This window comes from Mirounga leonina, unplaced genomic scaffold, assembly GCF_011800145.1.
Source record: "Mirounga leonina isolate KUSES-001 unplaced genomic scaffold, KU_Mleo_1.0 Mir_197, whole genome shotgun sequence".
Classification (NCBI taxonomy): Eukaryota; Metazoa; Chordata; class Mammalia; order Carnivora; family Phocidae; genus Mirounga; species Mirounga leonina.
This window is the reverse complement of record NW_023270494.1, coordinates 5,727,879-5,740,168: the sequence shown is the minus strand read 5'-3', so window position 1 is coordinate 5,740,168 and position 12,290 is coordinate 5,727,879. Positions and strand designations below refer to the sequence as shown.

At 57.1% G+C, this 12,290-nt stretch overlaps 1 protein-coding gene across 1 annotated transcript in view; it reads left to right on the top strand.

Moving 5' to 3' along the window:
* Nucleotides 1-12,290, top strand: part of LLGL2 (LLGL scribble cell polarity complex component 2) — a 33,468-nt gene that overhangs the window by 8,745 nt on the left and 12,433 nt on the right. Inside the window, exons 2-3 of the mRNA XM_035026023.1 lie at nt 2,948-3,042; nt 11,491-11,588. Of these exons, the coding sequence (XP_034881914.1) occupies nt 2,968-3,042; nt 11,491-11,588 (173 nt within the window). The 5' untranslated portion in view covers nt 2,948-2,967. The remainder of the gene's footprint in view (nt 1-2,947; nt 3,043-11,490; nt 11,589-12,290) is intronic.

Sequence of the window (12,290 nt, the reverse complement as noted above, 5' to 3'; positions counted from 1 at the left end):
CCCCCACACCCCATTTCCCACCCCCAGGAGTGGGCTGAGGAGGTAGGATCAGTTCCATACCAGGGAGCTCCAGGTCCGGGTTCCTGGATCTTCTCTCTGGAGAACCCACTTAGCTGGGGTCAGTGGATCTGAGGGTTTGCCTGGAGGTGAGTCTAGCCAGTCCCAGACCTGTTCCCCTTCAAGAAGGGGTGGCACTTTTGACGCCTTGACCTGGGCAGTTATTTCTGTGTTGGGAGCAACAGTGAGGGGTTGGCGGGAGTGAGGAAGAAAGGCCTCTGTTGGTCCTGGCTCCCTCACTCCATGCCCTTGAGGTCCCGGGCCCCAATCCACTCGGTTGGCTCTGAGCTGAGGGCCTGCGTACGCCCGTGCCTTTCACTTGCAGGGCTGTAATTAGGCACCCCCTGTCCTGTCCTCACCATCCTTCCCTGCCTCCCAGAGTCCTTAGATTTGGAGTTCACCAGACCTGGGGGCAAATCCAAGTTCTGCTGGTTTCTCCTCAGTGACCTTGGACGAGTTACCCAGCCTCTGTGGTCTTCCATTTCCTTGTCTACCAAGTGGAGATCTTCCACTGAACTTCCAGGGAGGCTGGTGGAGGGTGAACAAACATCCGGGACGGGGTTTAGGTGTACCTTGTACAGAAGTTCGAAGGAAGGAGGGGGCAGGACGTGTCCTGACATGCCACTGTGCCTACTCCTGAGTATAGTGGGATTTAGGGAGGATTTTCTCCTCGGGATTTTCTTGGTTATTTTATTTTATTTTATTTTTTAATTTTTTGTACAATAAGCAGGGATGACTCGAGCGAAATGTTTAAAAAGTAGTAAAAATAACACGTAGGGGTCTGGTATAGGGCCTGGTATGTAGCAGATGCTCTGAGGGCATTTGGGTGGATGGAGTGCCTACCATCTCCCACCAGTCTCCACATCCCATCTGCCTCCCTCCTACCTGCACCTCCTTCCCCTGGGGCTGTGCCTTGTCACCCTCGAGCCTTCAGGGCAGAGCCCAGATCACCCTCTCCCAGGAGTCTGCAGGCCCCTCTCCTCCAAGGCACCACTCCCAGCTTCCTCTGACTTCTGACCCAGTGACCTCGGCCCAGAAAGGGGAGAGTGGACGCCTCCGGGAGCCTGGAGCGGAGCTGCCGATTTATGAGCTTGGGCCTGTGCCGCCCTCCCCCGCAGCTGGAATGTGAGGCCATGGCTCAGCTGTTTGTCCGGGAGCCCCAGGGCTCTGTCACTGCTACAGGCCCAGGGGTGTTTTCACTCCCAGTCCCCAGAGCCTCCAAGATTGCCCTGTGTTTCTTCCCTGACCCGCTTCGGGACCTCGGGTCCGGTGGGCACCCGAGAGTTTCCCCGACTACCTGCCGATCTGGAAGGAAGTGGGGCTCCCCATTCTGCTCTGGCTCCCCCAAAATGGGAAGGCACAAATCTCTTGCATCTGTCCCCCCCCCTCCTGCAAGTAGGGGTCTTTTCAGTGTCCCCAGAAGGTGATGGGCACTCTGGGGGCTGGTCTCCACCTGTTCCCAACTGGGGTGGTCTTTGGATTGCCCCATGATGTGTGTTTCTGCCAAGTGGGGTGACCCCTCCCAGCATGGCCAGCCCTTGGTGGTTCTGCCAGAGACCACCACCACGGCCCCCCTGTGCCATCCACATGCCTTAGAGGGAGCCCCCAGTCTTGGACCACACAGGGTCCTTTCATATGCAGAATCCTGGCCCGATGGTTAATTTTTGTCACCTCACAAGAAGCCAGAAACTAAAGGGCATCTTTCAGGTCTCAGATACCTTCTCCCCTAGGACATCCACCGTGTCGGGGCCAGGTGCTCCCTGAAACCTGCACTCCATCCTGGCCCCAAGTAAGCTCCTCCGGGGCAGGGACCGGGTCTGTTTAGTCTCTTTATCGAGTCCAGCTAGCCCTGAGCCCCTGTGTTCCTGAGGACAGGCCTTGGTGTCCTATGGTCAGTGGGAGGCCGTGCTGAAGCAAGCCGGAAACTGAAGTGAAGATCCTTCTCCCTTCCCCCAAGGATGATCCAGAAATAGTTCCCCTTGGATTGGGAAAGCATTCTACATTCAGATGGTTTGGGCGGATGGGTTTTGGGCCTTGAGCTGGTTTCTTTATTGGGAGCCGATTTCTTCTCCTGATAAGGCTCCACTTAGGCCCATGGGAAAGGGAGTCTCTCGATCAAGCGCACCCATCAGAGCCCAGGGGAGCTGGGACCCGGTTAGCCAGAGATGGGGGGCAGGGGGCCAGCCAGGAAGCCCACCAGCCTGGACCCTGGTTCCACCATGGGTCCTGGGCATGGGGTGCCATGGGCCTCCGACCACGCGCTCTGTTCCTCGCCCGCTCAGGCTCCTGACAGTTGTGGTGGGAGAGCCTTCCCCGAAGTCAGCAGGAAGAGTGTGCCCGGGGGCGCTGACCCCAGAGACCTCTGCCAGGCCTCTCCCCTCCCCCTGGTGGGGTTCTGGTCTGGGCGCCCAGGTGGACAGCCTTTGTATTTCTGCCTCCCAATTGGGCTCTGGAGAGAGAGGCTTGTGAAGTTTCCCTTTCTGTTTAGCTGGGGTTTTATGGTTTTTCAGAAAACAGGTTAACAATTAAGCTCATTAACCTCAGGGCCTCCATTCCTATAAAGCCAGGCTAAATGGCTTCCTCCCCCAGCTTCTCCCGCTGGCTTTATAAGGCCACGGTGGCCTGGAACAAGCGTTAGAGCTTCGACCAGCCCCGGACCTCCAGGTATAGACGTCCCTGCGGTTCCTGGACTGTCCTTCGCAGATGGAGCGAGGGCGCACAGGAAGGTGGATGGTGAAGCCGCTGCGGGCCAGGGCTGGCCACTGCTGGGCTTGGGGAGAGCGGCTGGGCTGGGCCAAGCCCTTGGTGCCTGGGAGCCATTGTGGGTGCTGGGGTCAGGGCTGCACGGCTGCCTCTCGCTGGTGGTCAATGGCTGCTCGTCGTTCTCTAGGGGGCTGCACACTAAGCACGATGAGGCGGTTCCTGAGGTCAGGACATGACCCTGCACGGGAGAGGCTCAAGAGGGACCTTTTCCAGTTTAACAAGGTAAGGGGAAGCACCGTGTTGTCCACCTTCACGGGCTGGGGCTGGGGCTGGGGCTGGGGCACTCAGGTGGCCTTTACCTGGATTAAGGTACTTCCTGGGCGCTGCCATACATGGGCGCCTGACTTTGGAAATGGGGTCTGGTTGGTGGGCTTTCCTGGGAAAGGGCAGTGGGATCCCCAGGCATCGGGACTCCCTGTCCCGAGTCTCACTGGCCGTGTGACCTCTGCAAATCACTCTGCCTCTTCCAGCCTCAGTTTCCCCACCTAAAAAATAAGGCTAAAACAACCTACCTCCTCACAGGCTGTGGAGGAGGCTCAGGGACAGGAAAGATGAAAGGAGGCTGAACCTTGCCAGGTGTAGCAATGTTCCTGTGATGCCCGGTCCCTGGGGCAGTGGCCGCAGCCCATGGCTGTCCCCTTTCTCCTCACATCGCCCCCACAGGAAAACGCAGCTTTCCCGGCAGGCAGCATGCAGTGATCCCTGTGGCTTCCTTGTGGCAGGCTTAGGCCTGGGTGAGGGGGGAGAGGCACCTGAAACAATGTGCCAAGGCTGGCATTTGGCTACCCCAACCCCAAACCTGCTCCTAAGGCCCCCTGAAGCCAGAGCGAGACCTGTCCCCCGAGATGACGGGGAGGACCCCAGAAGCTCCACTAGCTTCCTCACGGTGGCCGGAGCCTGAGAAGGCCAGAGCTGGCCTATAAACAGGAGGAGCGCAACGCGGTTTATTAGCTCTGCAGCCACCTAGCAATCTGCCGCCGTTTCGGGGTAATTAGCGTGTCTTACAGCGGCTTTGATCTAGGCCCGTGACCTGCATGCCCAAGCTTCCCTCTGCCCCCGAAGGTGGACTGCAGGAAGCGGAGCACCACGGTGCTCTGCTCCTCGGGGGCCCAGGGACCCCTCCAGGACATGCTTCCCCTCCAGCTTGGCCGCTTAGATGTTGGGTGACCCTGTGCCCATCGCCCACAGCGTAGGCTTGTTACAAGGCTTGTATGGAGTTAGATAATTTGTGGTCTAGGAGCACTAGCTGCCATTCTCAGGGGCTGCGCCCCAGGGAGAGAGAGAGCTCCCAGGGGCTTGTGTGAGGTGGGTGGAGGCGCCCTGCCGTTTTCCCCTGATTTTCTTGGCCTGTGGCAGATGTGGTGACGGAGCTTTGCTGAGGCCACTCGCCTGTGGGATGAGGGCTTCCCTGAATGAGCACCTCCTCCCACTGGCAGAAGGAAGCTGTGGGCAGGATCTTTGGACCTCGGGAAATGGATGCAGGTGTTGGGAATGGGAGATCTCGGGAGCCCCTGGGTGCCTGCCGCCGTTGGTTCCAAGGGAGTAACACATGGGTGTCGGTCTCAGAACCTCAGCACTCACCTGGGGGCTGGGGTGACCCCTGTGTGCCTCCATTGCCCCTGATAACACCGAGAGATCTCACACCCCAAAAAGGTGGCCAATTCCAGTAGAAACCGGATAGACAGGCTCAGCAGAGGGAGGAACCCCTGCCCTAAGTTCCAACTGTGCAGCGGGGTGGGGCTGGGGTGGGGCTGGGGCAGAGGAATCATCCCCCCCCATGCCCCACAACTGGTGGACCCCAAACTTGGCTGCCCCACCCCTAGGGATGGCTGGAGGGAGGGGAGGCTCCTGGAATTCCTTCCTCCTTCCATTCATTTGCTAGAAACCTGCATTGAGCACCTACTGAAAGACAACCCAGGGCTGGGGCTGTGGGATCTCCGATAAGATCTTTGCCCTCCAGGACTTTTATAGTCTAGAAGGAGGGAGGGGGCTGAGGGTCTGAAATGCTACTTCCTGGGAGTAGAAAGGAGGAAGGGGAGGGAGGGAAGGGAGGTGGGCCGGTTTGGTCTCATCTGGACACTGAGTGAATGTGGAGCCTGAAGGGTTGGGATTGGGTGATGAGGCCAGATCCTGGACTATTTAGAAACCTGGGCGGTCCCACCCATGCCAGCCCCTCCCCCGCACCAGGCTTCACTGGAGTCAGCTCGAGGGAGCCAGGAACCTGGGAGTCTGGGGCCTGACACGCCATAGCTAGCTATGGTGGGTTTTGAGCCGGGGAATGAGCAATCCCATTTCCAGTTTGCAAAAGAACTTTTTTTATTTTTGTTTTTCAAGGGGAGCATTGCAGGGATTGGATGAGTCCCAGGCAGTGGGGTGGGGTGCAGGGCACAAATAGGACAGGGTTTCTCAGCCTTCTCACTGTTGACATTTGGGGCTGACCGTGTGGTGAGGATGTTGAACAGCATCGCTGGGCCTACCTTCCCAAGATGTACAGCCAGAAACGTCTCCAGACGCTGCCCAGTGGCCCCTGGCCGAGGACCCCTGGATTAGAGAACTATTTAGGGCATGAGGCCTGGTGCTAGATGGGGATGTAGGAGTGAGGGGGGCAGGGAGGGGAAGTGTGTGTCCAGCACGACTGTGGAGGCTCCATCCTGGGAGGGGGAAGCCCAGGAGAGGTGAGGAGTGGGTGAAAGGGAAAGTGATGCGTTTGATTTGGACAGAAGAGCAGCAGCGATGGTCTCCATTGATCGGCAGGTGGTGCAGCCCGGGGTTTGGTTAGTGGCACCATCAACCCCAGAACTGACTGCCGAGGTTCGCCAGCTGGGTGACCTTGGGCAAGTCACGCATCTCCACAAGGCAATAGAAGCTGGGCGCCTGGTGGCTCAGTTGGTGAGGCGTCTGCCTTCAGCTCAGGTCATGATCCCAGCGTCCTGGGATCGAATCCTGCCTCGGGCTCCCTGTTCGGTGGGGGGTGGAGTGTGCTTCTCCCTCTGCCTGCCACTCCCCCTGCTTGTGCTCTCGCTCTCCGCCACTCCCCCTGCTTGTGCTCTCGCTCTCCATCTGACAAATAAGTAAGTAAAATCGTTAAAAAAAAAAAAAGATGTGGAAGCGACCCCATTGAGTTGGTGTCAGGCTTACATGAGTTAAGGTCTAAGTTGAAAGGCTGTGCGTGGCTGGCGGCCACAGATTCGGAGCACAGCTCTGTGGGCATTATTTAGCCTCAAGTTTGAGTTTGGGGAGCCTTGGAATCCCTGGGTCTTCGCAGACAGTGGGATATACAGAGCTGGAGCCTGTCCGTGAAGGTGTCATTCACATGTAGGTGAAGGTCAGCCCTGGGAAGGGTGCCCGCAGCTAGTGAAGCAAGCAGTGTCCAGACTGGACCAGTGGTCCCTGGGAAGGAACTGTGTCTGTAGACAGACTGATTCCCTGAACCCTCTGCCAAACAGCAAAGGGGCCAGGGAGTGCGGCGGTCAGGGCAGGGACGCTAGAGTCAGCTGTGCGCCTTCTCGCTGAGTGACTGCGGACATGTTACTGAGCCTCTCCGCTCCTCAGTTCCCTCATCTGTGAAGCGGGTGTCCTCATGGTCTCCACGTCCAGGTTGGTGTGCAAAACAAAGTTGCTTGGAATGGCACCTGGCACCCAGTTGGTACCTTACCTGGCTTTCGTGGTGCCTCACACCCAGGTGGCATTCCCATTCTGCAGGTAAGAAAGCTGAGGCCTCCAGGGCTCGCGTAGCCTGAGCATATGGTGCGTGGTGGCGCCAGCCGGAGGAGGGGCTCCCGGCCCCATCTACCCACCAGCTGCACTCTGAGGGTGGTGACCTCACCTCCTGAGCCTCAGTTTGATTGCCTATGAAGTAGTCTTCTGAGCCATTGGTGACCAGATGAGGGGACTGTGGAACCCACTGGACATCTCAGTGGAGAGGAAGTGATTTCAAGGGGACGGAAACTCACGCCACAGTAAAACTCCTTCCTCAGAAATCCCTTGCGGCAGCTCCCTCCCCTGGTGAAACCAGCCAGTTAATAAAGGCTCTGGGCCCTTCCTGTCCAGCCCGCCCACGCTCTGCTTACCCCCAGGCTCCGAACAGTGTGTTCCTGACTGGCCACCCCTGTCCAGGACCAGGTTGTTTTGTCTTGGCTTTTTGTGGCTGGTCCCCTGGTGTCAGGTGACAGCCACACAGGGAGGGCCAGGTTGCTGCCACCACCAGGAATCTGAGCTGACCACACCCAGTATAGGGCAGTGCCACCCAGCCCAGCAGCTGGGCATGCCCCCTCCGGCCCCAGGCAGCCCTCTTTCCAGCCCCCCAGCAAGGGCTAGGGACTCCTCAGCCCTGGATCTTGGCCGGCATCCTCCCTCGCTGAGGGCAAGATGAAGGGCCCCCACTGTCTCTGACCAACAACCTTTGCTCTCTCCTTTCCGAGAACCTGCAATGGGGTCCTGGAGCCAGCATGAGACAGACAGGGCTTTCTTTCCTGCACCAGGCTAATGTTGCACTTTGGCAGCTCCTGCAAATCTCTCCTTTCCCAGTTCCTGTCAAAAGAGTTCATTGTTCTCTCCTCCCTTGGCAGAGGTCACCTGAGCCAGGTAGCAGGGTGAGGGCAGGGCCAGGTAGGCTGGATGATGAGCTCAGGACGTAGGGGAGGCTGGTCCCAGTGGTGGTCAGGCATTGGGTAACCTCCTAGCTTGACTCTGAGCTGGAGGCTCTGCTGTCCTAGGCTGAGCCCCCACCCCACCCGCTGTCCTGGGTGGAGGGATGATTCGGGGCTGCTGTGAGCCTTAGAAGTCCCACAGCAGGGCACCCCTGGGGCTGAGCCCACTTCTTGTGCCCCATGTGGACCTCATACTCCAGTGGGGGGGCTGAGTCTTTAAAGGCTGTTAGAAGTTGGAGGATGGGACAACCAAGGAACAGGGAGGACATCTGAGGTTGGGAGGACAGCTGGAACACAGGCCAGGGGTGCCTTGCAGAACCTTCCCGCTTCCCCAGGCTGCTCTGGGTTTCTGTGGCTCCTCCCTAGTTGACCTCTGTCCTCTTCCCAAATCCAAATCCCTTCCTTCCCATTCCCAACATGACCCCTGGGCGTCCTGTAACTGGCCTGGGGCCGCCACACCTCCTCCCTCAGCCTTCAGGCAGGTTTGCGGCCTCCTACCGGATCATAACTGCCTCATTTGAGGATTTGTGGGCCTTATTTGCATGTCCACCTCTCCGCCCCGCACCCCGCACCCCTCCCCAGACCTGGGGAATCCCCATCACCACACTAATTACATTTGAACCCACTCTCTTGGCCCCTGGCCAGGTAAGGGCACCACGACATTTCCTCCCCTCATGTTGTTCTTGAGGGAGCCATGGTCCGCTGATGAAGATGCCTGAATGATGGAGACCTTTAGAAGGCAGGCAGGCTGTGTGCGGCAAGGCCTGTGCGCTGGGGGGGCGGGGGGGGGGTGGCGGTGAGCTGAGCCTTCCAGCTGAGCCTGATGGTGGGTGGTCTTCTAGAGGTTGGCGTTCAAGCTGCGGGCGGCCCTGCTCCGTGCAGTCATTGGTATCATCCCATTGATCAGATGTGAAATGAGGCTCAGAGAGGCAGAGGAACTCACCCAAGTCCCAAGGCATTTTAAGTGGCAGAGGGGGCATTCAGAGCCTACTGGGCCTGACTCAGTCCCCGTTCTTCCTAAACCAGCCTATGGAAAAGAAGGTGGGGATGAGAGTCAGGGTGGTGGCGGTGTCCCCAGGACCCTGAAGGAAATAGGAGTAAGTACAAGAGATGGAAGGATGGGCCCAGCCTTTGTCCAGAGCAGTTTCGGAGAAGAGGCCAACCTGTAATAGGAGTGACTCGGGTGAGATATTAGGAGAACTTCCTGCCAGGGAGTTGGTAGATAGTGTGTGGCCTGAGAGCCTGACAGAAAGAGAAAGCTGCACTCTGTTTTCTCTTTGGCTTGATTCTCTTGCCGCTGTCCTGAGGCAGAATCGTCCTGAGGGCAACGCCTCGATCCAATAGGACTATGGTATGAGCCACATATGTAATTTAAAACATTCTAGCAACTGCATTACCTATTTTAGATGAGTGAAATTAACTTTGGTAATATATTTTAATCCAATATATCCAAAATATTACTGTTTCAACATGTAGTCAATAGAAATTAATGAGGGTTTTTCTAGGTGTTTGGTTTTTTTTTTAAGATTTTTTATTTATTTGAGAGAGAGAGAATGAGAGAGAGAGCACATGAGAGGGGGGAGGGTCAGAGGGAGAAGCAGACTCCCTGCTGAGCAGGGAGCCAAATGCAGGACTCGATCCAGGGACTCCAGGATCATGACCTGAGCCGAAGGCAGTCACTTAACCGACTGAGCCACCCAGGCGCCCTGTATTTTTTTTTTTTTTTAAGATTTTATTTATTCAGGGTGCTCAGTATCTCTACGCGGCTCAAAGCTGCCACACTGGGCAACCCAGGGCTTGGGTCTCCTCCTGGGCACAGGGCTCCTTCCTGCAGGACATTTTCCCCAGACCCTTCCAAATTCCAGAGGCTTTGACCCCACGCTGCTGCCGACTGGGATGAGAGAAAAATGCCACCATCCCAGGAAACTTTTCTTGGGCCCTGGCTGGCTGCTGACTTGCTGAGGCCCCAGCAACCTGAGGCTGGCTGAGGCCTACCCAGGGGCCCTGGGGGAGCTGGTCCCCACACACACCATCACGTGCCCTGCCCTCCTTTTCCTGGGAAATGTTTACATTCCAGACACTGTGCTATCTCCCCAAGACTTTTCCAGGCGCTGCATTTTTTACATAGCTGAACAGGGACCTGGGCTGGCCAGGGGGGTTCCTGCTGGGTCACTCCTGCTCTCCAGTCTGTCCCTTCCAGGTATAGCCATTTCTAAGGCAGACTAGTTCCTGGCAAAGAGCCGGCGGGGGAGTGGAGTGGGGTGGGGTGGGGGGGAGGTGGGCTTACACCTATGTGTCCCCAGAATAGCATTCTTTGGAGCTCTCTTCCCTGGCTGACCCCACCTCAGGGCCTCCTCCTGTGAGCTGCTGGACTGGGCCAGACAAGCCAACAACTGGCAGTTGGGATTGCTAAACTGTCGTGCCCACTGGCACTTCTGTCTCTGCTCCTTTGGGCCTGATGGGACAGCCAAGGGAAGCCCAGAGGAGAGCCCTGGGCCTAAGGAAAGCCGCCTCATTTGTGCAACCTTTTTCCTGCAGGGTAGAGCCTTCATTGTTTTAAAAAAAAAAAAAAAAAGTGTAAAGCATCTGGCTGGCATCCTTTGCCCTGCTCTGATCTAGCTCTGCAGGTTCCGTATCCCCTGGGGTGGGAGGCGGGGGGCGGGGAGCTCTGAACAAGAAACAACCACAACCTTCCCGAAGGTAGTTTATCAGTCCAAGTCTGTAGTATATACATCCATACCTTTTAAGCTTGTAATTCCACCACTGGGACATCCACCTAAGGAAATACTGAGTTGCAGGCAAAGACAAGAGGAGTCCAAGGAAGGTCATCAATGCAATTGGCAATGGTAAACCCTGTAGAAACAAAGTGTTCACCAACAAAAGCCTGGCGAGTTCAGACGCCTTGACACAGGGAACATTCCTTAGCTGTTTATTTTATTTTATTTTATTTTCAGATTTATTTATTTGAGAGGGAGATGAAGCACCTGTGCAGGGGGGTTTGGGTGGGGGTGGGGGCAAAGGGAGAGGGAGGGAGAGAGAATCCCAAGCAGACTCCCCGCTGAGTGCAGAGCCCTACGCAGGGCTCGATCTCACGATCCTGAGATCAAGACCTGAGCCAGAATTAAGAGTTGGATGCTTAACAGACTGAGCCCCCCAGGCTCCCCTCCTTAGCCACTTAAAAGTCACTTCAGTGCTTTGGACAACTTGGGCTGGCTGTGGGTGGGCAGACAGGCTACGTAGCTCTGCGTGTATGCACATAGCCGTGGGGCACGACCCCAATCAGCTCTCTCTATTAAGTGAAGACACACAAGTATACGGTCACAACACAAAGACTCACACCAAGATGCTAGCAAGGGTCACTTCTGGTTGTGGGGGTATGGGTGATTTTTGTTTCGTTTTTCAAACTTCTTCATATGTTCCAAGTTGTCTACAATGTGTATTACTTCTATAGTAAGAAATGAGCAAAAGCGAGTGTCTGCAACAAAACTCCAGAACCTTCTCTGGAAGGATAGTGGAGAACTCTCGGTAACAGAGGTACAGATGTTCAGGGCTGGAGGAGCCTCGGACGGCCAAGAGTCAGGGAAGGCTGCTGTGGGTTCTGTCCTCCCGTAAGCACTGGCCCAGGACTGCGGTACAGCCAGGCTTCCTGAGCATTCTGGTCCAACACTGTGCCAGCCCCCCAAAGCTTCCCTTGCCCCCATACCCCTGCAGGAGGACTGGGTCAGTCACCCATAGTGTGGGTGGTGGAGGAACCAGGTTAGAGTTCCTGGAGAACGCGTGGCCAGTGTGGTGTCAGGGGAGAGTGTGTCCCAGGGATGGCCGCAAGGCCAAGGACCGGGTCAGAAATGGGTCTGGGATTGGCTCTGTACTCAGGCATCTAGGCAGGAACCTGGACATGACCGACGTGCTCCTTCCTGCTGGGGCGGCTCTGCTGCAACTCCTCTGTCCCGTGCTGGCTCCCCAGCTGCGCGGGGCGGAGGGGACACATCTGCAGGTCTGTGCTGAGTGCTTCTCATTGCAGACGGTGGAGCACGGCTTCCCACACCAGCCCAGCGCCCTCGGCTACAGCCTGTCTCTGCGCATCCTGGCCATCGGCACCCGCTCGGGAGCCGTCAAGCTGTATCCTTTCCATTCCCCCAGCTCCCAGCCGGGTGGGGGAGGGGGAGCTGGAAGGGGCGGGGGCCCTGGCATTGGTGGGATTCAAAGGAAAGCAGGTTGTAGATGACCCCTCCTGTTCCTGGGATGGTCCACATACCCTCTTGGGAGTCAGCCGTGGATGCAGTGAGTGGAGGCAGGTTGGGTTTGTTTTTTTTTTTCCCTTTCTCCCAGTTAGTAGACTGGTCCCAGGGTGCTCTCCAAACCAGGGTGGCCTTGGGTGGGAGGAACAGTGTAAGGCTTCCAGATTCTGCCCCACCATGCACGCCCCCTGTGTCTACACAGGCACACCAGAGAGAGTGGACTCCTGGTTGGCATGGACAGCCCTTCCCTGGCCTCGGGCTGGACATGGCCCAATGGGGTCATCCTCTATCCAAAGCATTGGTTCTGGGCTATTTCAGAGGCAAGCCCGCGGGTTCCAGGATGGAGGATCACTGCTTGGGTCCTCGGGCTGGCCTGAACTACAAGTCTGGGAGCTCCCCCACCCCCACATCCCACCCGAGTTCCTAGAGTGAGCCAGGGTGGCACCTGGGAGAATTGGGAAATGGGGGGACCCTCCTCAGGGGAAGCTGTGCCTCCATCCCGGTCCTCTGCCACAGCACAGCGGGGCAGGCGGGGCCGAGGCTGCACAGAGCGTGCTCTTAGCTGGTTAATCATTGCCCCTGG